The sequence below is a fragment of the Tetrao urogallus genome (genome assembly GCF_951394365.1).
Source record: "Tetrao urogallus genome assembly, chromosome: 1".
Lineage (NCBI taxonomy): Eukaryota > Metazoa > Chordata > Aves > Galliformes > Phasianidae > Tetrao > Tetrao urogallus.
Genome location: NC_136813.1, coordinates 39,045,532 through 39,069,906, shown reverse-complemented (window position 1 = coordinate 39,069,906; position 24,375 = coordinate 39,045,532). Strand labels below are relative to the sequence as shown.

Genomic DNA, 24,375 nt, shown 5'->3' with positions numbered 1-24,375 from the left:
AACTGTTTAATACAGTACAGATTGATCAGTATTATCCACACCATGATACAAACAGAACTGAATACAGTGAGCTGTGAAAGTTCCCAAGCTGATCGCATTTAGCTGTGACTTCATCCTTTAACAACTCTTCCATACAGTTCTTCAGTTGAAGATGTTCTGTTTTGATTTTTTTTCCTTTTTAAAAAATTATTAATGTTATTTTAACCAATAGAATTGACTGCAATACAATTCCTAAAGGACATAGGTTCAGCGATTCTAAGTAATCTAATCAGCTGTATTGTCTTTTTTTTCTGGATGTGCTTTTATTCTGTTTATACAAATAGAAGCAAAGGTGGCTAAGTTCACAAGGCAACAGTAAGAGACAGTGTGATTTTTCAAAACGTATTTCTTCCAAAGAATTTCTCACCTTGCCAGGTCAATCTTTTCAGTGCTCAAAATGGCAAGCTTTCTCTGTTCTACATGGTCTCTAAATAATAGAGGATGACATATTCATGCAGTCCATCGCTTTGTCACTTTACTAAAGACCAGATTGCTTTAGCTTGCACCCACAGTATTCAGGGATGCAGTGAAAACATATAGTCATGATTAAAAAACATGATAAAGTTACTGAAAGAAAATCCCCATAGTTAATAGTTGAAATAGCTGGGGAAAAAAAAAAATTGTTTAGACTTTTTTTTTTTTTAATCTGTTGTTTGATTTTATATCTGGAACTTCAGATATAGAATTAAAATCTTCAAAGTATAAATTATTATTTTGAAAGGAAAGGCACAACCATATCCATTTCCTGGATGTTTACACTGAGTATTAACACAAATATATTTGTACGTGAATGTTAAGTAGAGAAATGAAAGGTGTATGATTAATAACAGTATGCAAATTTGAAACTAATTTATTGGTGTTATACAAAGGGCAAATTAGGATAGTCTTTGGTCAAATGTGTTTACATACTTCCTTTTTGCATGAGTTTATTGAACATGTATGGTGAAAACATCCATCTTTGCATAAAATATGGATAAGCACTTTTTTTTTCTTTAAAGGAAAAAAAAGCTACGCAGTTACTCTAATTTCAAAGTCTCAACAATTTGTCCAGCCTTTCTCAGACCTCTTTTACTCCAATACAATTCTACTAAGAAAGCAGACAGTGAATCCAATCATGTTCCTCAGTATGTGACTGACCAGTAAAAATATCAGGACTACATTTTACAAAAAGTGGGGGTTTTTATTCTCTGTAGCACTCTGCAAACTTTGAAGGAGAATCAACTGCATCAAAAATGATTTTCCTATGATTGAAAATGTAGACTCCCATTTTTAACTTCCTGCCTTGGTGGAAAATAAATCCTCTTTTGTCTCTATTTTTAATAAAATAAATGAAGAGTATACAAAAATAGATTTCTTCCTTGATTAGCTGCTTCCTTTAAGTTTTGCAAAGAAGGGCTACAGTTTAACTAAGATCCCTTCCATCTGTTGCAATACGCTTGCTTTTATTTTGACTTCCCGTTGCTTTCTTATCAAATATCACATGAATCATTGCCATTTGTTTGCCATCCCTTTCTTTTGTTTTGTTTCTCTTCCTCCAAATGATTAAAACATCAGGTTGAATGAAAGGTTAGAAGTACACTGTAATTCACATTTGCCCCATCTTATTAAAACAAATAAACCAACCAGTTATATAATTTAAATGTGCTTGAGCTATGGCTTGCAGATGCTTTTATCAGCTCTGGGCTGAAGAGGTTGTGTGCATTCAGGCATGCATGCACAAGTTTTCTTTGAAAAGGACAAACCTCATTAGATTACAGGTGCCTGGAAATAACTTCTGAGAAAATAGCTGCCATTTTCAATAACACTACTTCCTAACAGGAAATACAGTTTATTATGTTCTTCAGCACAAATGAGAAGCTTTTCTTTTATTTAGATGTAGTTAGCCTCACTTTATGTCTCAAATAATTTATTTACTTTAATCTGTTGGATTAAAAGAAGAGGGTGGATCATGATATTTTTCACTCTAGTATTACAGACTATAAAATGTTTAGGAAGAGAACTGTAATGATTCTTAAATTATTAAATATGTGTTTTACTAATTTACCATGTTACTAAATTTTCTTGCAATAACATGTCTTCTTGTATGGAAAGTCAGAAATGCTTCATCACTGCATCAGCTTGCTAGAGTGAGAGTTAATTTTTGAATGGCTGTGGGCTGTGGGAATGGTCTATATATGTTGAGGTTCAGTACAAAGTTTTTTCAGTCTCTAGTGAGCACATTGGCTAGTCCTGAAGTTTTTGTGTTGCAACATCAGGTTTTAAAAAAAGTTCCTGAATGTAGATCGGCTCAGTCACCAGCAATAGAAAGGATTTCAAATTGACTTTTTGAGCCAAGAACCTATAATTTCAATTTGTGTGTGTGTGTTTCATGGTAATGGGGTAAATAACACTGCAAATGACAAAAAGCAGACTGAGAAACTAATACCACAGTGATTCTTGGCTACCTAAGAAGAGATAGGGAAAAGTTAGAGGAAGACACAGAAGAACAGGGAAGTCACGGATCACTTAGGAGTCTGAGCTGGGAATACAGTTCCTATCCTCTCTCTTTCAGTTGTGTTCTTATTAATGAAAGAGAAATCAATTTGGTGTGTGTTCTTTACTTTGAAAACATAAATGGATGAGTAGGTCCACCATTCAGATATCCCTAAGACTTGTTTTGATTGAAGATCAGCTCAATCAATGGCCTGTGCATATTTGACAAAATCATGTTAAAGGTATTTTAGGAACTGTAGTGACAATAAATTTGGGTTACTTTAGTATAAGCGTTACTGGATTTTGGACTGGCATTTATTGTTCTGTGGCTCACAAGTTATGGTCATACATGAAAAAGAAAGATACTGCAATTCATTAACTAGTCAACCAAGAAATCCAAACTATAACATTCTACCTTTACAAAGCTCCAACAGAGTTCCCTGATTTTGTTCATATTTTTTCTCATTGTTATACATCATTTTTTCATTAAAAAAAAAAAAACAAGAAACACTAAAACTCTGGTTTTCTTTCTCATTAGTAATCCACAATATACCACCATATCTTCTATGATTTTTTCTTTTTCCTTTTGTTTTCCGAACATTTTCATTTTGCCAAGGAGTGTTTTCCTCAGAAGGAATTTTTATGATAGCAGTTGACTAAACTGCTGACACCACACTTTGGACACAGATTTGCAGATTTTTATAAACTAAAGGCTGTAATATGCACTTATGAGAGTTATGATTATCATTATGCTTGTTTTTTTTAAAGCAGCTCTCAGGATACAAACTAAAATACAATGTATCTGAATGATAAACCAGTGTGACTTGAAGTGAATGACAGAAATACGTGTAATCATCTAATGTATTATTATTTAGTTTGCAACTATAATCACACAACATTTCATTGTAGATTTTTATCACTTTACGAGAATTCATATTAACAGGAATAATATTTGAGTGGTTTTATGTTTTTAATATAAGAAACTGTTAGGCCAATAGATATACTACAGTCCACCCATACATTAGTGTGAATCAGTCTCCAGCTGACTTCTCTGTGGGAATGCGTTTTAAGGAATGTGATTTGTTTCAGCATTGCAAACTTTTATGGCAGATCCGTTTGTTTTCTATAACACTTATGACCTTATAACTATTTGGGCATGTTCATTCAAAAGCCTCAAAGTGAGTTTTAATTAAAAAGAGTTAATCTAAAAAAATACTCCCTCACCCTGGCTAGAATTTCTGTCACATCAGTCCACAGAGAGAAAGAAATTAGATTTAGAAGTAGCGGTGTTTTCAGTTTTAGTTACTAGCATGAGCTTGTGTGATCTTGCTGAACACTACTATTGGCAAAAGAGCAATTGAAACAGATGACAATCTGCTAATCATGCACAGTTCTATTTAGAAATATAGCAGTATTTTCCCAGTTAATGTTTTTGCTTAATTCCTAAGAGATTTATACTCTATGTAGAAGTTACTAAATTTGAGATACTTCACTACAGATCAACAATTTTCAGTAGGCTAAAAAGATACTCCAGCATTTTAAACAGTTTGAGAGAATACAATGTGTAATGTGTAGTGTATGCTTGTGTGCAAACATCTATGTTTGTGTGAATAATGTATTTCTTTACATTAAATGATTTATATATAAATAGATAAATTCCGCATTTACTAATGATAGAAAATAATGTGAAGTATGTTTATAACAAAAGCTGATCTGGAAGCAGGAAGGAAAGCCAGGCCAACAAGGCAAGGATTTAGGAATAAAAGTATTTTCACATTTTCACAGAGTTACTTAGCATGAGCTTGCATGATTTACTGTTAACTTAGTACTATCGGGACTTGTAGATTTTGCTTGTGATTTTAGCCCTGAAATCAAAAAGGGCTATCAGTAATACTCCACTGGCATTCAGATAGGAACACTGGCTACACCTAGAGGCAAAATGTTTGATGTGGCTTTAACAACAACATCGAGAGGTTCCAGTAATTTCAGAAGAACCTTTGAACAATGGGAATTGAGATGGAAATGGTTTGGAAGAAGGGAATAGCAGTCTGATAAAAGAAAAAGGACAACAATCAGATAGAAGCACTGTGTTTGATCCCCCCCATAACAGTGTGAGATAATCATTCCTCTTCGGAGCTGCAAGCTACCTATTTTTCCTTCTGTAGTTTCAAGTCTTGTTTCTGATGCGAAGTGATATTTACCTGGTGTACATTCTTCATGAGTGGCTACACATGCTAGAGCATGCTAGTAAAAAACCTGAAGAAATAACTTATCCTTCTTCTTCTCCCAAACTCATAGTTATTATGAAAGTGTTGTAAAGTGTTTTTCATAATCTTGGGAAAAAAAAAAAAAAAAAAGGAAACAAAAGGAAATATTTTACAATTCTTAAAAAATTTGCAATTCTTACTGACTTAATCATCAAAGTACTGTATCTACATCATAATCTATCTACTACCTATCTCCTGTCACTGCCAGATGGGGTCCTCAAGCAGTGCAAAACACATCTGAATATTAAAATGTATTAGTGTTCTCTACGGCTTGTTGACTTTTTGTTGGCTGTTACAAGGGTTTAGCTTCATATAACCCTAATTTTAATTGAGAATATGTTTTAATAAGTGTTTCATTTGAAAGGCATGTGGAGACTTAATACAATAAAATATAATACATGTTACTAACTGTAGGTTATCTTAATGTTTGGGTGTGGGAATTATGCATAGCAGTCATTAGCAAATGTGCATTCAGGATTGCCAAAGTGCTGGTATATATGCAGAGTAGTTCTCCTACAGAGGTATCAAGACAAATTTAGTACTCCAAACGTCTACTGCATTTATTCAAAACTTGTAGGAGAATTATGTGTGACCACAGCTATTAGTAGCCTTAGCTACTGTCCTGCACTTGCTGCAGAGATGTTTTTTTGCGATGGTTTACGAGGCCTTCAGTTTTACCAAACTCACTTTCAAAGGTTCATTCTTTCTCTCCTGAATTCCTGTAAGCAATTTACTTGTATTTCATGCATCAAAGAAGAATAAAAAATTCTTTAAGGCCTTACTCAATTTTTTTTTTGTCTCTCTTCAGTACACAAAGATCATAAGAAGTGTAGAGAATGTGGAAATGATTCTGAGTGGAATCACTCCAAGTGGTGGGAAAGTTACCATCCACTCTGGGGAAAAAAAAAAAAAATAAAAATCTTGGATTGCAAAAGAAGCAGAAAAGGGGAAGATGAGAATGTAAAGATACAGGGGAAAAAAGCAAAAGAGGGTATACCCCAGAAGCTTGGAATAGAAAACAGGAGGTAGAAAAGGAAAACTAGAGGTATACTGGATAAGAATCACTGTAACATAGGAAGAGATTCTACTATTTCCTCTTTCTCCTGTGCAGTTACAGTAGAAATTAAACAATAAAAACTGGAAAGTGGTGTGCAGAGGAGGTGTATTTTCCAAACTTGTACTTTCTTGTTAAATTTTTCTTTCCCTCAACAGAAAACTTGAGGAAATGAAGCTATATTTTAATCAAAGTCTATGTTTTGAAAAATTCCAGCAATTGTGTATATAGGTTCATCACAAGTAATTGCTATCTGTGCACTTACTATAAATTAAAAAAAAAACAGTTGGGAGTAAGCAATGAAACTAAGAAAACCGAAACAGAAACAAGAATCTCTTGATATCTTATGAACATATGCTGATGCAAATTACTTGGTCTAGAAGTGGTTCATGCAGATGTCAGGAGTTACTGCTTATATTTCCAGATGGATTATAGCTTATAATATAAGTAGCATTTCATTTGTGCATTGTGGAGGATTAATATGCTTCACAATGTGCCTTAGTCACAAGGAAGAAACACTTTCTATCTTACAGGTCAGCAAAATAAGCATGTATTATTTTTTTCTGTCTGTTTACTATTCAAAAATATCTCTTTGTATTGTTGTAAGCAGAAGATATTCATGTTTCCCGTGAAGAATGATTTGCTTTATATTTGTAAATTAGGTGAAAATATGTTATAGCAGAAAGTTCTCTTCAAGTTTTTATAGATCAGCAGTTACTAGATGGGAGAGCTGGCTGTTTCTCACGTTCTCTCTCCATTATGCACTTCTCACTTAAATATATGCTTCTCGGTTGGAAAAAACACCGAGGAGAGAGACATGTTCACGTCTTTAACATAGTAATTGTTCAGTTAATCTCATTTATGGGGGAAGGAGGCTATACTTCACTGATACTGATTAAATATCCTATACCGGGTTCTATATAAATAGCTACAAATGTGCACAATGGTTACATTACATGGTATATTTAACAACACAGCTAAATCAAAAAGTATGAGCTATGCCTTTAGTGGTGGGAGTACTAACGACTGCATGCAAGAAGATTTTTGCTCTGCAACCATGAAGGGAATAATTGCTGTTCAGCATTATTCGGTTAAGTTTGCATATCAGTAAAAACACATGCACAGAGGCTCCACCTACATTCCTGGTGCCCTAGCACTGATATGAGTGCAGCATATATTAAAGCTTTAGGAGGTAGTACAGTATTCACAACCTGAAAAGTGTATAATTTTTAATGGATTTAAATTGACCACTTTCAGATGAAATCACAATGGTGATGTTTGGACTTTTTGATTTTTTTTTAAATATTTAAGGCGTTCAGTACCGTAGGTGCAGTTCACAGAATTATATGGTTTTTAAATCTTGAGCTTTTCCCTCTCTTTTTGATTAATTGCAGATACACATTTTTAAAACAAATGTTTGTTTTTCATATTCTAGATGGAAGACTTTATTTGAAAACTACTGTCATGTATTGAATTTTTCCTGCTGAAGATACCTGTGCTATGGTAAAGAACTTTGCAGTAAGACATTCACCCGAATGGAGTTCTGTGGGAACAAAATGTTTTCAACTTCATTTACCAATGTTCTTCAAAAGAGTAAGGAATTCTGCAAGAGTGTCCTCCTTTGGTTATCTCCTGTAGCTCAAGCCAGAGCTCTAGAGAATGTTTGTAAATGTACATTAGCAATCTTCTTACAGTGAAAATCTTCATCTGTGCACCGGACTATTGTACCAAAACTACAGGCAGGTCAGAACAAGGTTGAGTATTCCCTTTTTCAAGGAATGCAGACTCTGTCCTCCTCTGATGATTCTATATTTGAGCACATCAAATGATCCTTCCAGCGGTGTCAAAGTACACTTACAGACCTTACAGACTGTTATATCATACCGAAACCAGCAAGACAGCTCAGAAATGAACTTGTAGAGGGCATAAGAGGACTCTTATTAAAAAAAAAAAAAGAAAGAAAAAAAAAAAAAAAAGAAGAAGAAAAAGAAAAAAAAAGAGAAAAAAAGTAAAAAGAAAAAAAGAATTGATACATTCAGTTTTCAGACTATGATCGTGGGTTTTCTTCTAAAGACATTTTTCCATATGCTTTCTGAGAGACCAACACAACACATGTATGTAAATCTACATTAAGTAAAATGGAATTTTGTGTAAGTGAAAAGAAATGCTGAATGTAAACAAACTGTTTTACTATTCACAAAGTCTCTTTTCCTAAAATAAATTAAAAAAAAAAAAAAAACAATTAAAAGAGTAATAATTTCTCATTGTAAACTGGCAGGGGTTTGTGAAATAAATGACTTTGCTTCTTATCAAACTGTTGGTCACATGTACAGTATATAACACAAATCACACAAGGAAGGTATTATGTATGCAGTAGAAATCTAGCGTTTAGGAAATGAAAAAATTTAGATAATATTGTTTTGTCACCCTGTTGGTCAGAAAGACACCTTTCTAGTTTTAACGCATGCAGGCATGTAAATATTTGTCCTGGAGTCACAGTATTACTGAATGAGATCTTAAGCATCTGGTAACAAGTCAGAATTATGTATCAGCCACTTTTATTTGTATATTGAGCCCTGGTTAGTGCCCTGATTAGTGCACTTTTAAGAATGGACTGTGGCTGAGCAGCAAGTCAAAATGCCAGAAATATTTTTATATGTTAATGTCATATTACGTCAATGTTGCTAAAAAAAGAAAACCTAACAAACACTTGATGTGTCAGTCCAATTCCACGTAGAACTGAGTGATGCAGTTGAAGTCTGTTGTCCCTCCCACCTTGTCATAGGGACTGGTGGTTATGTGTTACTTTCACTGTCTTTATAAAAGCTACAATATGTGTTTTCACTTTTGTGCTGATAACTGGAAGTAAGCTGCAACACAGTGCTTATTACATAACTAGCAATTATCTTCTTTGCTTTGCATACTTTTGGGTTACCCCTTTAAAGACTGATTTTGTGAATCAGTGCTATTACTGTAAGTTTTGCGATTATGCTTTCTTCATCTTTCATGTTTTATGCATATAAAATATTATTTATTACATGGAAACGTATCAAAATCTTAAATGTCTAAGATGCCTAACTTAAAACAAATGTTTCTTTAAAAATAGTTCTGATTGGATATTAATATTATTTTGTCAAAAAAAAAAAAAAAATCTAATGTTTTGTAAACTCTAGCACTGAGCTTCTATAGTTAGTAGGTCTTCCTTGCAATACTGGTACACGTTTATTTTGTGCAGTTCATATTTACTCCATCACAATCCTTTTTCAACAACAGAAAATATGTATATAAAAGTTCACATCATGGTAATTTTTTTTTAAAGAAATACCAAGCAATATTTTTCATTAAATATTGTTATCGAATACTTTATAGTGACATTATTTTCTAACCATGATTTTTTCGTAATTTTCATAGTTGCTTGAACACTTAGGAGATTCTGCACTCCAGTTTTTTCATACGCAGTCTTTAAAGGGTTAACAGCTGTAAAGTTAGGTGGATTTGTGTCAAGCTTTTTAATCATTCATATCTGAAAGAGAATAAAAAGCCTACAACTGAAATATGTAGTAGCATCTACCATTGCTCTGCTCCTTGCATAGAGTCAGCTGTAAGTAGGTTTTAGTAGTTTTACAGTATATACTTTCAAGACCTTTGGGAACGCCTCATTGTTTGGCTTGGTACATAAATGGAAATGCTAAAGTTTAAGGGGGAAACAATTTATAAGCTGGATGTTTAGAAAGAATCTTGCTAAAAACAGTGTAAATATTACAGACCATGAGATGTTAATGTAAGTTGAATTTTTTGCCCCTCTTTAGTTATGCAGGTTTTGGGTTGGTATTTTGTTTTTGATTTCAAATTTTGTTTTGTTTTGTTTTTTTCATAGATGATGAAGAAAAGTTGTGCTCATGTTATTGTTTATATGCTTTTGTAATCAAAGATATTAATGTCTAGTTGTTCTATATTATAACCATATTTGCGCTCTATGCAAGCCCTTGGAACAGAACATACTCATCTTCATGTAGGACCTATGAAAATTGTCTATTTTTATCTATATATTTAAAGTTTTCTAAAAATGAAAAAAAGGTTATTACGAATTTTGTTGTACAAAATCTGTACAAAAATCTGTTTTTACATCATAATGCAAGAATTGGAAATTTTTCTATGGTAGCCTAGTTATTTGAGCCTGGTTTCAATGTGAGAACCACGTTTACTGTTATTGTATTTAATTTTCTTTTCTTTTCAACAATCTGCTAATAAAACTGTCTGAAATCTCCCTGTGACTTCATTTACAGTTCATCTTTATTAAATTTTCTGAAATGCGTAACATCAGAGGAATATTTACTTTCTAATGGGAGACATCTAAAAACAACACAAGTCAGCTCTTTGTAATGTGAGGAGAACAATGCTGAATGATTTTATTTAACATGCAACTGCTTCTATCTCTAATATGAATTACTGTGGTGAAAAACATCATAAAAGCACACTTCGTGGTTATTGTTTAACAAGCAGATTTTCCATTTTTTTTTTTTTTGTGCCAGCTAAGCAAACTGCCCAGATCTACATGATTTATTTATGTACATTTCTCAGTTTATGAAGCTGTTATTTGTACCTTTTTCTTTTATATTGTGATATTCCCATGATTCTTATTTCAGAAAGCTTTGTGCTGAATAATGTAAAGTGGACACTTCGATGGAACAAAACATATAATTCCCCTAGCTACAAAAAAGGTAATCCTGTTATTTTTCTCTCAAGTTTCATTCATCTGATAAAACATGTTTAGAAACTTTGACATTCTAACACATTTTTCTTATAATCAGCAAGAATTTAAACATTTAAAAAGGCATTTGGAAGGAAATATTTCTACCTTAGCATATCTTTAAATGCCATTTTAAGAGTTTGTTGTTTTTTTTTTTTTTGTTTTGTTTTTTAAATGATATAGTTATTTAAAAACAAATCTAGAAGCAAGATATTTTTTTGACAGAAAATTCAAAAGTCAGAGATGTATCATTGATTTTAAGTATTATAGAATATAGAATCATAGAATGGCTTGGGTTGAAAAGGACCACAAAGATGATCTAGTTTCAAGTCCCCTGCTGTGTGCAGGGTCACCAACCACCAGACCAGGCTGCCCAGAGCCACATCCAGCCTGGCCTTGAATGCCTCCAGCGATGGGGCATCCACAACCTCCTTGGGCAACCTGTTCCAGTGCGTCACCAATCTCTGTGTGAAAAACTTCCTCCTAATATCTAACCTAAACTTCCACTGTCTCAGTTTAAAACCATTCCCCCTTGTCCCATCACTATCCACCGTTGTAAACAGCTGTTCCCCCTCCTGTTTATATACTCCCTTCAAGTACTGGAAGGCTGCAGTGAGGTCTCTCCAGAGCCTTCTCTTCTCCAAGCTGAACAAGCCCAGTTCCCTCAACCTTTCTTCATAAGTGAGGTGCTCCAGCCCTCTGATTGTTATCTGTATGTCTTGCCTTGCCTTCTATTCCCTTTTCCCTTTCCTTCCTTTTCCTCCTCCTCTTCTGAACCATACCTACATGAATGCTTCTGCTTTCCTTAGGAAGCAGTCTTTGGGAAACAAATAGGTCAACTCTACTGGGCCAACCCATTTCTTACTCCACAGATAAGTTGGGGACTGCACATGTGAGGCCAACAGTCTTCTTGGATTCCAGCAGGTTCTTGTTGCTGACTACTTGATAAAGATTTTGTCCTGCTCTTTGTAGGACAATCACAGTCACCTCTGTCCACATTAAAATGTACCGCACATCTACATATATACATTAGTAAGCATCCTAGCTATGCCATAGCCAGCTCCTCCACTATTAGCTTTGGCACAGTCAAAGTAGATGAAAGATAAACATCACTCTCTCCATGCACCTTTCAGGACAGAATGATCTCTAGTATAACAGATTAGCAATTTTCTTAGCCCTTACCTGCTTTTCTGTAGGTTCCATCATAACTCCACTGATAGATTAGTGTTTTATTAGTTGAACGCAAGCTGGGATTTAACAGGGCTGAGGTTGGATGGGCTAATAGCCAATCACGTTTTGATATTCCTTGTTGCAATGAAACTAAACTCTGTCAAAGTCCAGGTCAATATTAAGAAGATGTCATCCTATTTCTATCTTGCTTATAAATTAATAGTGGATTATGGTCATATTCTGAAGAAAAGTGAAGTTAGAATTTGTATGTCCAAAGATTTGTCAGATTTAAATAATAAACATACATTTTTTAAACTATGGAAAGAGATTTAAAGTTTTTTTTTTTTGTTTGTTTGTTTGTTTGTTTGTTTTATCTGAAAGGTAAACCCCTTTAATTGTTAAAGGTGCTACATGTTCTTGAAAAATTGCTCATGTTATTTGTTTACATGGTATTTGACAGAAGACTGTTCAATAAGCAAAACTCAAGGCCAAAATTTTCAAGTGAGACACTCCAAGTTTTGTCAGCCAAATTTCTAATTTCAATACTATTTCTAAAATAAAATACTCCAGCTCAAAGGTTCTGTGAAACTTATTTCTTCAGCAGCTACCATCTAACTTATCCCAAAGATAACAGGGTATTTACTAGTGTGCCTTCAATAAGCCTGGTCACCATGGTCAATGTCACCCTCCACTGTCTATCACCTAAAGCAGAAGCTTCAACAACTTGCTGAAATTCACGCTCTTAAAAATGAATTCAGTTAGAAATAATAATAATAAAAAGTTATCCAGAGTATTTGGAACCTCTGGAAATGTTCATTAAAATACTAAATCAGTTCAGAAGAATTTGCACTGCACATAGTATGTGAATAAACATGATTTCTTCATTCAAAGTATTGTAACAGTGCTTGCCATTGTCCAATGAGCTAGTTAACCGATCCCCTAAATTTGGATCATAAAGGTAAAGCCTGACTTATGTCTACTGTGCACAGAAAAAGAGAAGGAGGAAAGAGATCATAGAATAATAGTCACAACAAAGGAAACTGACTATGGAGATGGGGAATGGAAATCAAAATGAGAGAGAAGCACTGAAACAGTTTTCCCAGAGTTCTGGGATCTCTGTTTTTGGAAATTTTCAAAACCAAGGTGTGCAAGTCCCCAAGAAACCCATCTTTTCCCAGTCTAATGCAAGTTACTATAAATGACTTTCTAAGGTCCCTTTCAACTCCAGTTTGTATTGTTCTGGAGATACAAAACTTACATAAGTTATATCCTTCTAGGCATAACATTTTATATGCAGTTCAACAAGAAGCAAAATTTTCTCCTATAAATAGCAGTTATCAGATCTAGAATATCAATTGTTCTAATATGCTTAAGGATCCACAGTTTTTTGATTGTCTATATCAGAATGAGCTGCACTATCAACAAGATGTGAAAGTAGATACACAAAGTGAATAAAGAGAAGATACAGAAAGATATAAAAAGAACTTTTTCTAGTGCAGATATATTTAAACAATAAGAGTGGAAGTCAATTGGCTCTCAGACTGATTTTATAGCAATAGAAATCTAAAAGGCAAGTGGACTAATAATATGTCTAATAACAAAAATAACAGGTGTATGGGATAAAGAAAGTAACTGGATGAAATATGTTTTTTCACATTCATTTTTTATTGAATGCATTGACCAGATAGCCTGAGGGAAAAACAGGAATTTTTAATTGGAACAGAACCTTCTTTTTAAAGTATGCTTCCTTTACTTTTTTTCAAATTGCTTCCTTGAAACTGGTTTGTGCTGCAAGACAACCAGCTGTTTTGTAATTCTATGGACTGTTTATCTCCAAGATACAGAAGACTTTGAAACAGTGAACTCGGTTTGTTGACTTTTCTGTCAAGTAGGTGCTACCATGCAACGAGGGAGCTGAAGTATAGGAAGGGTAAACTTGACATTTTAGAACTTGAGAGACAAATAGGATGTCACTGGGCTTCAGAATATCTGTATTTGTGAAGCAAATGTGGTACATGTGTGTTTAGCTCGGGCTTGGTATTGAAGGATTTTATAGGTAAATAGGTGTTTTTGTTTTGGCAATGCTGAATACTGAGTGAATCACAAAGTAGAGATTAAATATTAAGAGATTAAAATAAAGTTGTGATTAGAAAAGTGTACTGTCAGTTCAAGACCGCAACAGATTTTTGCATAGGAGTTAAGAATGATCGAAAAGAATGTATTTCAGCTTCCAAAATGGAGCTAAACAGTGATGCAGTAAGAGGAAAGTGGGCTCTACTTACATTTTTTAGAAAGATCTGGTAAGATACAGGTGCAGCAAACAACTTTGGTAACCTCCTGGGAAAGCAGACATTGTTTTCTGTTCCATTCAGAAGCAGCTAATAACCATTTGGCTTCCTTTCACTGTTACCAAACTGATGTTGCAGAATCTGGCTTTCAGTGATGAGATCATATATTGGAAGCCAGAAATAAGTTTCCACATGGATCTTTTGAACAATCTGAACTCAATTTAACAATTGAAGAGGACAGAGATAAAGTATTACCTTCTTTGTGAGCTAATCAATAAAAAGAACGCCTCTGGGAAACAGATGCTAGTATTACCCTTAGAAGCTATTTCAGTGTGGAAGCTGAACAAGTTCACAGATGCCACCATACAGAGAACTTACAAATATAGTAAATAATAGTAAAACTCTAATTCTTGGTTTCTTTCAGGTGAGATATTGTCCTATCTACCTTAGACTTATACCTCTACAACACTGTAAGTGAATGTATGTTATCCAGTAAGAAGACAGGACTAGAGGAAGAGTAAGGGTTGAAAATAAAATCCCTGTGAAAAGTAATGATATATAGAAAAATGATATAAGAAAAGTTAAATGGAACTGATTTTAATACAAAATTAGTCCAAAGATTTCAGAATTCAAAAAGCCTAAAAAGGAATTCCAATGGCTTCCATGTGCCTAATTCAAAATTATAATAACTAAGCAGATAAAGGTGTATGAAGAAGTACTGCAGAGCCCTGGGAGTGGTGGTAAGGGACTGTGGAGCTTCATCCCAGACAAAGGAAAGGGATTTGAAACGGCCAGTCAAATCCATCAGTCAACAAACAGTTACAGTGCTGGTATTACAGCTAAGGATTTGATATGGGACACACATTGAGAAATATGGTCCACTATGACAATTATAAAATGGTGGAATTTGAGGTCATAAGGGCAGTGATATGAAGGCACGGCTTCTCATTACCCTAGTTTTAAAGAGAGCATATATTGGCTTCTTCAGGGATCTGCTTTGTAGATTGCTGCAAGATACAGTCCTGAAGAAGGACCCAAGAAAGAGTCACCTTCTCCAAGCACAACAGTGATTCATTCTAACAAAGAGAAAGACACGCAAAAAACAACAGGAGCCATGCTTGAATAAAAAAGGAGCTCTTGGAGAAAAACAAAAGAAAGCCTATATAGTGTGGAAGCAAGGACAGGGTACTAGGGAGGAATACAGCCAGAGATCAAGCTCGGAAATTTAAAACCCTTATAGAATTAAATCTGGCCAGAGGATGCCAAGGGAATGAGAAAGGCCTCTGTAAGTAGGTCTCGGAGAGCAGAGAAAATGTAGACCCTCTCCAGGAGGAAACAGAAGACCTGGTTATCCAGGATATGGAGGCTGAAATACTCAGTGACTTTCTTGCATCGATTTTCACCAGCAAGCTCTCTAGCCACATCACTCAAGCTGCAGAAGGCAAAAGCAGGGACTGAGAGAATGAAGACTTGCCAGCTGTAGGAGAAGATCAAATTCATGAACTCGTAGGTTTAAAGAACCATTTGAGTTGGAAGGGACCCTTAAAAATCATTGAGTCCAAATCCCCTGAAGTGAACAGGGACATCAACAGACAGATCAGGTTGCTCAGAGTCTCATCCAGCCTGATCTTGAATGTCTCCAGGGATGAGGAATATACTACATCTCTACACAACTTGTTCCAGTGCCTCACAACCCTTACTGTAAAAAACTTCTCTCTCACATCCAATCTAAATCTCACCTCTTTTAGTTTGAAACAAGGGGAAATCCCTGGTCCTATCACAACAGACCCTGCTAAAGTTTATAGTCCATGTTCATATACTGAAAGGCTACTATCAAGTCACCTCAGAACTGTCTCTGATGTTATGGACAGTACTTCTAAGTATGAGATTCTATGGTTCTCCAGGCTGAACATCCCTTGGATCATTTTTGTACCCCTCCTCTGGACGTGCTCCAACAGGTCCATGTCTCTATGCATTTGCATGCAGTAATACAGATGACGTCTCACCAGCACAGAGTAGAGAGGCAGGATTATCTCCCTCAACCTGCTGACCATGCTTCTTTTGATGCAGCCCAGGATACAGTTTCCTGCATTAAAAAAGGGGTGGCCACCAGGATGAGGGAGGTGATTGTCCTCCTCTACTCAGCTCTTGTGAGGCCCCATCTGGAATACTGTGTCCAGTAAGAAAGGACGTGGAGCTCTTGGAGTGGGTCCAGAGGAGGGCCACTAAGATCATCAGAGGGCTGGAGCACCTCTCCTATGAAGAAAGGTTGAGGGAACTGGGCTTGTTTAGCTTGGAGAAGAGAAGGCTCTAGGGAGACCTCACTGCAGCCTTCCAATACTTGAAGGGAGCATATAAACAGGAAGGGGAATGGCTGTTTACAAGGATGGACAGTTATAGAACAAGAAGGAATGCTTTTAAACTGAGACAGGGGAGTTTTAGATTAGATATTAGGAGGAAGTTTTTCACACAGAGGTTGGTGTCACATTGGAACAGATTGCCCAAGGAGGTTGTGAATGTAATTCAATTTTTTTTTTTCCCATCAGATGTTATTTGATCATGATAATAATATGCAATGTTAGTTTTTTTTAAAAAATACTAAGTCACTATCAGCATGCATAAAGATTATATTCGGTACTGTATCAACCAGTATTTTTTGTGAGAACAATAGACACCTACCTGAGAACTTCTACTGACCCTAGACATTTCTATTATGCTTGTGTGGGTAGATGAGTTTTAATATACATTTTTCTAATAGTCTGTAGTTGCATATTATATTCAAGTTTAAAGATACTTCTGCCTTTCAAGAAATGCTGCAAATTCTTCTAAGTGGTGGTCATTAAAGAGAGTGCCATTTCCTCTGTATTTAATTTGGGGCAGAAAGAGCGAACTGCATTGTGAGCAAAATTTATTCCTTTTTCAATATGCTGGCAAAGTTCAATTTAAATTATTGTGTGAACTGTTGGTGGGGTGCTTGAATGAGCAAGCATTTGCCCATGGCAAGTGATCTTCTGGCAATCAGGAACAACAATACCTAGGGACATCTTTGAAAACTGCACTTTGTGTACTACGAAGAGTTTTCATAGTTTTATTTTTCTTAAATATTTTTTCCTTCCAATTGTGCTCAAATTCCAACAATTTTTTTCTTTTTTGTTCTTTTAACTTGATGATTTTTTTTTTCTTAATCAGTATAGTTTACAAAATAAACCACAAATATTATGTGATTGCTCACATTTGTTTAGGTTATGGCAGTGCAGTAATCAGGAACTAGAAATGACTGTGGGAATCATTTTAGCAGCAGCTGCAGCTGATCCCACCTTTCATCTTTCTCTGAGTCACTGCTTTACCTGCTGCCTATACTTTCCCTGTTGTTCTTCTTTATGTATGCAATAAATCCAGCATCTGCAAAAAAACAGTCTACATGTAGAAACCTTCGCTTTTACTTCAGAAGACGCTGATTTTACTGATGTCATGGTTTTATGATTTTTTGTTATCAGTGTTCCACATTATAACATCGTGTAGTGCACTGGGAGTTAAAGAGTTATTGCTCCAGTTCCGGGTGCCTGTCCCAGAAGCAAAGAACTTAATCTCCCAGAGAACTGTTTGCTGTTCTGTTACCATTTCCACTCAGAAGGTTTTCCCCTCCATTTGTAGATACTTGATCCTCACTCTTTTCTCTTCTACTTGGTCTGACTAGATCGTTTCACATCAGCACTACACTAAAGCCTTCAGTTTTCAGACACTCTCATTTTATTTATTAGCTTCAATTCTAATTGTATTGTATTACATTGTAGTATAGTTGTTATCTTGCATTCTGATGTCTTATTTAGTAAATTAGTTTGTTTCTTCTCAGATCATTGCCACTGTTTTGTTTTTAGGCCCATCTCCCTATCCTTTTCCCCTTTTCCCTTTCCTGGGGCATGGGTCTGTGGGTCTCCACACCCTGCAAGACACAGGCCAAACTATCCCATAAACCGTTGACAACTGAGCATATGCAAAACCACAGTCCCTTAAATATTCAGTAAGCTGGAGTTCTTTGGAACACTTAAATTTTTTAATACCCACTCAAGGTAAGCATCCTGAACATACACAGAAGGACATTCTAGGACATGTCTATACAACACAGCCCTTCTTCAATCCTAACAAAACATTGTGAAAATGAATAAAAAACATGATTATTTTAGGATTTTATGTTATATCCACCAGAAAATCAAAAGCTGGAAGTTTCTAAGTCATGGCAATGCTGATCATTCATGCTGCTGTGCTGTTAAAAGGACTCTGCTGCTGACAATTCTAGATTTGGTGCAGTAAGCAGCATTGATCAGATCCAGAACATAGTTACGAGCACACTCAACTTCATTTCAAGGAGTGACAGTGTCACGTATAAAGATTGTTTTATACTGCTTGGACTCATGGCTCCTAGACTTTAGTGATCATATTTAATACACCAGTATTTATCTTATTTAACTATACTACCTACACATGACTTACTATTCATATAATATCCCAAAACCCTCTTAGCCCCATCATATTCAAATTCCATTGCCCCCATATACCTCAAGTCATCGTCAATTCACCCCCACTGTGATTTACTCTAATATTTCCAAACTCTCCTCCACCAACTACCCCATTATTCAGTTACTCACCGGAAGAAGGTTTATCTGGAAGGGAAAGGAAGAAAGATTCATCCCTAACCTGACTGTGTTTAAAATCACTGACTTGCTTTATCTAATCAGGCTAGAACAAGAATTATCTTTCTTTCTTTCTACTTGATGAGCAACATTCCCAATTCACTATGCTTCAGTGTTGCTTGCAAGGACTTGCAGGGGGAGCAAAGGAACATTTCAGTCTCAGTAAGGAATGGAATCCTCTAACTTTATTTCACTGTTAAGACAAAAAAAAAAAAAAAAAAAAAAAAAAAAAAAGTCCTGAATCACTGATGTAGAAAAAGCTTTAAGTGTTAAGATGAGCTGAATTTTCTGTGAGAGATTACATCTTTATTTTACTATAAAACAGACAGAACTCTCAGTTAAGTTCATGAAACCTCCTGCCTTCATATGTTTGGGGGTTTTTTTCAAATATTCATGTTTTTCTAATATATTTTCTCTTTGTGTGAGCATAAGAGTCCTGTTTTGAACTCTTGAGACGCTCTACGGTGAGAGTAATAGCCATATATCAGTTACTTCCAGAAGGTTGTTAAGTGGCTGTTGATTGGAACATGTCCTTTATAAGAACATACGTTCTGTAGGGTGTGACTCCAAGATGTGGGTAATGGCATGCAAAATGATGTCTTGGAGTAGAAAACAGGTGGACAGAATTTTTTAAAGCTAATTCTCCTGGTACTGAAACAGTAAGAACATTTAATAAAAACATACACACTTAGACTGTCAAATATATGGCTTGGTAGGTACTGAGACTTTCAAACTGCACAAATATCCATTTAAAATTTCAGTGGGTACTTGTGCTTTTGTAAAACACTAAGTCCTTAGTTGCATCCTACATCAATTACATATCTCCAGAACTCTGGGCTCTAGAGGTGAAACAATTTTGGACAATGGCCCTATAGTTAATCATCATTTCCGGTGTAATGTAACATATGTTCTAACCTTGAAATGAGGTAGGGGAGTTAAACCTTAGACCTGCTTCCTCATCCTTTTTTCTTCCAGGTTTTATTCTTTTACAGCTGTAGCAATACAAAGCAACTACAACTAAGAATATGAATCATGGTTGCTATTGTCATTAACATAATGCCATGAGTAGATTTATCTACAGAATTTCAGTTTGATAAACTGTTGGCATGTAATATTTCCTTGAAGAAATTCCAGTCCAGCTGTTTTTGTTTACAAATCTATCAATGGTTAACACCACAGCATTTATTTTGTTAGTATATGAATTATAATTACAACTTGTTTAATTGTGAATTAATTATAAAAGAGGAGTACAAAACTAAATAATGAATATTTTGCAGATTTTGAAACCATGCCAGCTTTGACTGCATTCATTTTGGATATGCAACTTATGTTGGTAAGTCTCCATTCTACTATCCTTTGTTATTTTTCATTTGTACAGTTAATTGGGCAAGAAAATATTTCTGAATAACTATTCTTTTATATTCATTTTGTCTCCAGATATTCTTCTGCTTATTCCTTGGTTTATTTCTTTACTTCTAATTGATCATACTATGGATTTAATTAAGAGTTAGTTTTGATATACCAGTCACAGTAACATCTAAACTGACCTAAATAATGAGTATTTACACTTTTAAGAAAACTTCTTGAAATTCAGGATCAAAGAAGCCCTGGAATTTTACTTCTGTTTGACTGCAAGTTATTAGATTTTCTTTGTGCTATTCAAACCATGACTGAGACCAACATGCTTTGAATTTAAATCTCAGTGGTTTGTATAATCATTTGTTAAAAATTAATTGCAACTTGTTAAAATTTACACGGATCAACTCTGGAGACAGACTATGAAATTTATTACCCTTAAATTGGGATAGCTAAAAGTTAGATTTGAGCTACATATTTTGAACGAATTTATAGAACCTATTAACATACAAAATACATACCTCAAAGGAAGAAATACTTTATCACTACCCTTGGCTAAATATTTAAGGGTTAGATAGATCACTTGTGAAAGTGCCTATTTGTCTTTATTAGGCAATTAAGAGATATATTTTAGCCAAAAACAATGGCAAATTACATAGTTTTGCCTGGATGTTGACTATACAAGTATTGCAAAAAACTTTGATTTTCCTAGCCAGTTCCACCAAACCAAACCAAACAAAACCAAACCAAACAAAACCAAGTCAAATGTCTTCCAGAATTTCCAATCAGCTGCATATATTGCCATAGCCTTACAACAACTTGGAAAGGAACTTAAAGATCTAGTTTTCATCTTCCTGCCACAGACAGGGTTGCCACCTAGTAGGTCAGTCCTCCCAGAGCCCCATCTAACCTGGCCTTGCACACCACCAGAGACGATATATCCACAGCTTCCCTGGGCAGCCAGTTCCAGTGCCTCAGCTTTCTCTGAGTGAAAAATTTCCTCTTAACATCTAAACAAAATCTCCTCTCTTTCAGTTTAAACCCTATTACTATCAGACTGTGTAAAATGTTGGTTTCCAACTTGTTTTTAAGCTTCAAATAATGAATGAATAAGCGTCAAATAATGAACCTGCAACGAGGTCTCCCCAGAGCCTTCTTTTCTTCAAGCTGAAGAAGCCCATCTCTGTCAGCCTTACTCCATAGGAGAGATGATCCAGCCTTCTCAGTATTTTTGAGGCCCTCACTAGATCCATTTCAACAGCTCCATGTCCTTGTGCTGTGCGCCCCAGATCACATGTTGAGCCTTGTGAAGAGAGAGCAGAGGGGGACAGTAACCTCCCTTGCCCTGCTGGCCATATTTCATTTATTAAGGCAACACAGGATACAGCTGGCCTTCTGGACTGCAAAAGCACATTGCTTGGTTCCATCAAACTTTTTGTCTACCAGGAACGCTAAGTCCTTTCATGCTCAGAAGGAGCTCTTCTCCCAGTCTCTACACATCTGGAATGCCTCGACCAGGGTGCAACACCTAGTGTGACAAGCAGTAATTAACCCATATATGCTCTGGAAGTTTCTTTATATTGCTTATGTTAATGAATTGTGGGTTTTTTCTTTAACTGCCATGCAAAATCTGAGGGACACAGAAGTGGGGATTAGAATTCAATTGCATCTCAATTATTCAGTTAAGTTTCTTTGAGGACTTTGGTACAATTGGAAGAATTTATTTATACAAGATTTAAATTAGTTTTCACTGTTTTGCATTTTTTATAAGTCAGATGTTTTAGATTTTAAAATGTCAGTGCCATGTTTATACATTACTCTTGCCAAGGCTTTTCTCCATACAGGAATGTTTTACAACATAAGGTAGAAGCAAGAGAAAATGATGAAGATACCATAGGAATCTAGTTTCCACCAGTTTTCCTAAAACACTGAACCTGTAGTTAAGGGAAAGTATTCCTGAAATACTTTTAGAGGAAAATGTTGATTGCTCAACTTAAGAATGTGAATATAAGTGGCCAAGATTGCTCCCTGAGACTATCAAAGGCTGTTGTTTTTTTGTGTGTGTGTTTTTTTTTTTTTCCCCTTGGGCTATACAGTTAATTTAGTCAACTACTTTCAGAAAACTACTTCCTTAGGTATTAAGTCTCTTGAACTTTTATTTATTTATTATTCTTTAAATTTGATGATCTGGAAGTGTGTGGAAGACTACTGGATTGTGTTAGTGGAAAGAATTTCTATAAATGTCAACAGGAACAAGTAATAATAGCATAATCAAAATTTTCGGTTGCCAATATACACTACACATTTCTAATTATGTTTATATTGAATGTTTTTTTTTTTAATTTTTCTATACATCTATTACAGTCTTGCTATATTTAAGAATGTTATCCAGTTTACATTTTGACGTGGAAGTAATCCTGTACTTTCGATGCTCTTGAGACAAGACATCCACCCCCCCTTGTAATATTCTTGAAATGGTACCATTCCCTATAAAACTGGCTTTTGGATTGAAATATCTTACTTATGCTTTCTTTCAAAAACACTGAGTAGCCTTTCTTTTAGCTACTCTTTTATGTAGAATTACTTGATCATAGAGTCTATAACTTCCTATTTATTTAAGTTAAGGTTATGTGGTTTTGGTTATTTGCAATAGACTTCAAGATTAACTCTGTTCAGGTAGAATATTCATTAACTCTATCATTCATAAAACCACTGAAAAATATTTAGTTACATGATTCACTGACTTTTCACATAATCAGCCTATGAATTATTTGACTAAACTTGATGAGCTGACAACATGAATGATAAACTTATTTGGTATTTTTGATACATTTTATCTTTCTCAGTTACCTTATCAGAAATGAAACTTTGTCCTTTATGTTAAAATATCTGTTGTAAGTAGTCGCTCTCTAGTGCCAGTACTCATTTCTATTCATAGATAATGGGATTTTGCTTGCATTTTGGAAGGCAAAATGTTTCTCACAATTTGTAGTGGAGAGTGTAATGTCACATAGTATGAATGATTGACTTCAAGCAATTGTTAAAATAACTGAAGGTGGTGGACAGGTAGACAGATCAAAACAAAGAGGGATGAGTTGCAACTTCTCTCATTGAAATGTCCAACATCCTGATTTGCTGAATGCATGGTGCTCTAGATTGGAAAGTGAATGTGTTCAATGGGATAGGAAATAGTTCTGTCTTTCTCATAAAATGATAGCTCCTTCAGGGGAAATAGAACCATAGAGAAACAGAATATCTTGAGTTAGAAGGAATCCACAAGTATAATTAAATCCAACTTCTGGCTCCACGAAGAACTTCCTAAAAAAATTAAACTATATGTCTAAGTGTGTTATCCAAATGGGGCAAGCACTAAAACTTCTAGATCCTTTTCTGTCCCTCAGTATGAACACTTTGCCTTAACTCGAGTGCAGCATTGCTCTTGTTGAATTTCAGATGACTGGTGATTGCCTCTAATCTGTCAGAATCTTTCTGCGGGGCCCCTCTAATCTCCAGAGAATTAACACCTCCTTTATGCTAGGGTATGAGTGTACATATTAGTACATTCATTTCATAATTTTCTAATGTGTGTAAATAGCTAAAAGGTAAAAATTCAAAAATTTTATTTTTTTCCCATCTTTTTTGTTTACGCACTGGACTCATCAAACTTCTCACTGCTTTTTCAGTTCAGTGAATTGCAGTTATTCACTTTGCTCAAAGTCTCAAAGTTCCAAAGTCTTAAGCACTATGGAAATGTGGGCTACATCAATTTGCATTAAAGAAATCATAAAAGTTTAGATTTCCACTATATCTGTTATTTTTTGTATCTAGATAATTAAATAACTGATGATTTATACATGAAAATATAATCTACTACCTTTAGAACTTTCAGGATGAACTCTGCAATTCATTTTGTCTGTAACTTCTAGCCTTGATGCATTCTCCTCAACAGAGAGAAAACATCAGATAACAAAAGGAATTTTATTCTTCTTTTATTTGTGATGTACTCTATCTCTTAAGACTTAATTCCCAGGCTCCAGACCTCTGTCTTCTGTGTGTGAATATAGCTATGTGTGAATACTGCTGATTGCATTGTGAGAATGCAGATGATTAAAAAAAGAGTGTAGTAGGAAGTGAGATTTACCTTTTGACTTCTATCTTTTCCATCTGCTGTAATATTCACACACACATACACACACTTCAGTTTCCAAGCACAACGCCATTTTGATGGTGAAAATGAGTGAAATTGATCTTGCCAGGAGTAATCTCCCTCCACCTCCCTTTCTTTTTC

At 35.1% G+C, this 24,375-nt stretch overlaps 1 protein-coding gene across 4 annotated transcripts in view; it reads left to right on the top strand.

Moving 5' to 3' along the window:
• Positions 1 to 7,305, top strand: part of DACH1 (dachshund family transcription factor 1) — a gene marked incomplete at both ends in the record, with an annotated part of 356,233 nt that extends 348,928 nt beyond the window's left edge. For all 4 annotated transcript variants that reach the window (XM_079534831.1, XM_079534830.1, XM_079534829.1 and 1 more), the window contains one exon: positions 7,268 to 7,305. In XM_079534831.1, coding sequence (XP_079390957.1) covers positions 7,268 to 7,305 — 38 coding nt within the window. The remainder of the gene's footprint in view (positions 1 to 7,267) is intronic.
• Between the last annotated feature and the right edge of the window lie 17,070 nt (positions 7,306 to 24,375).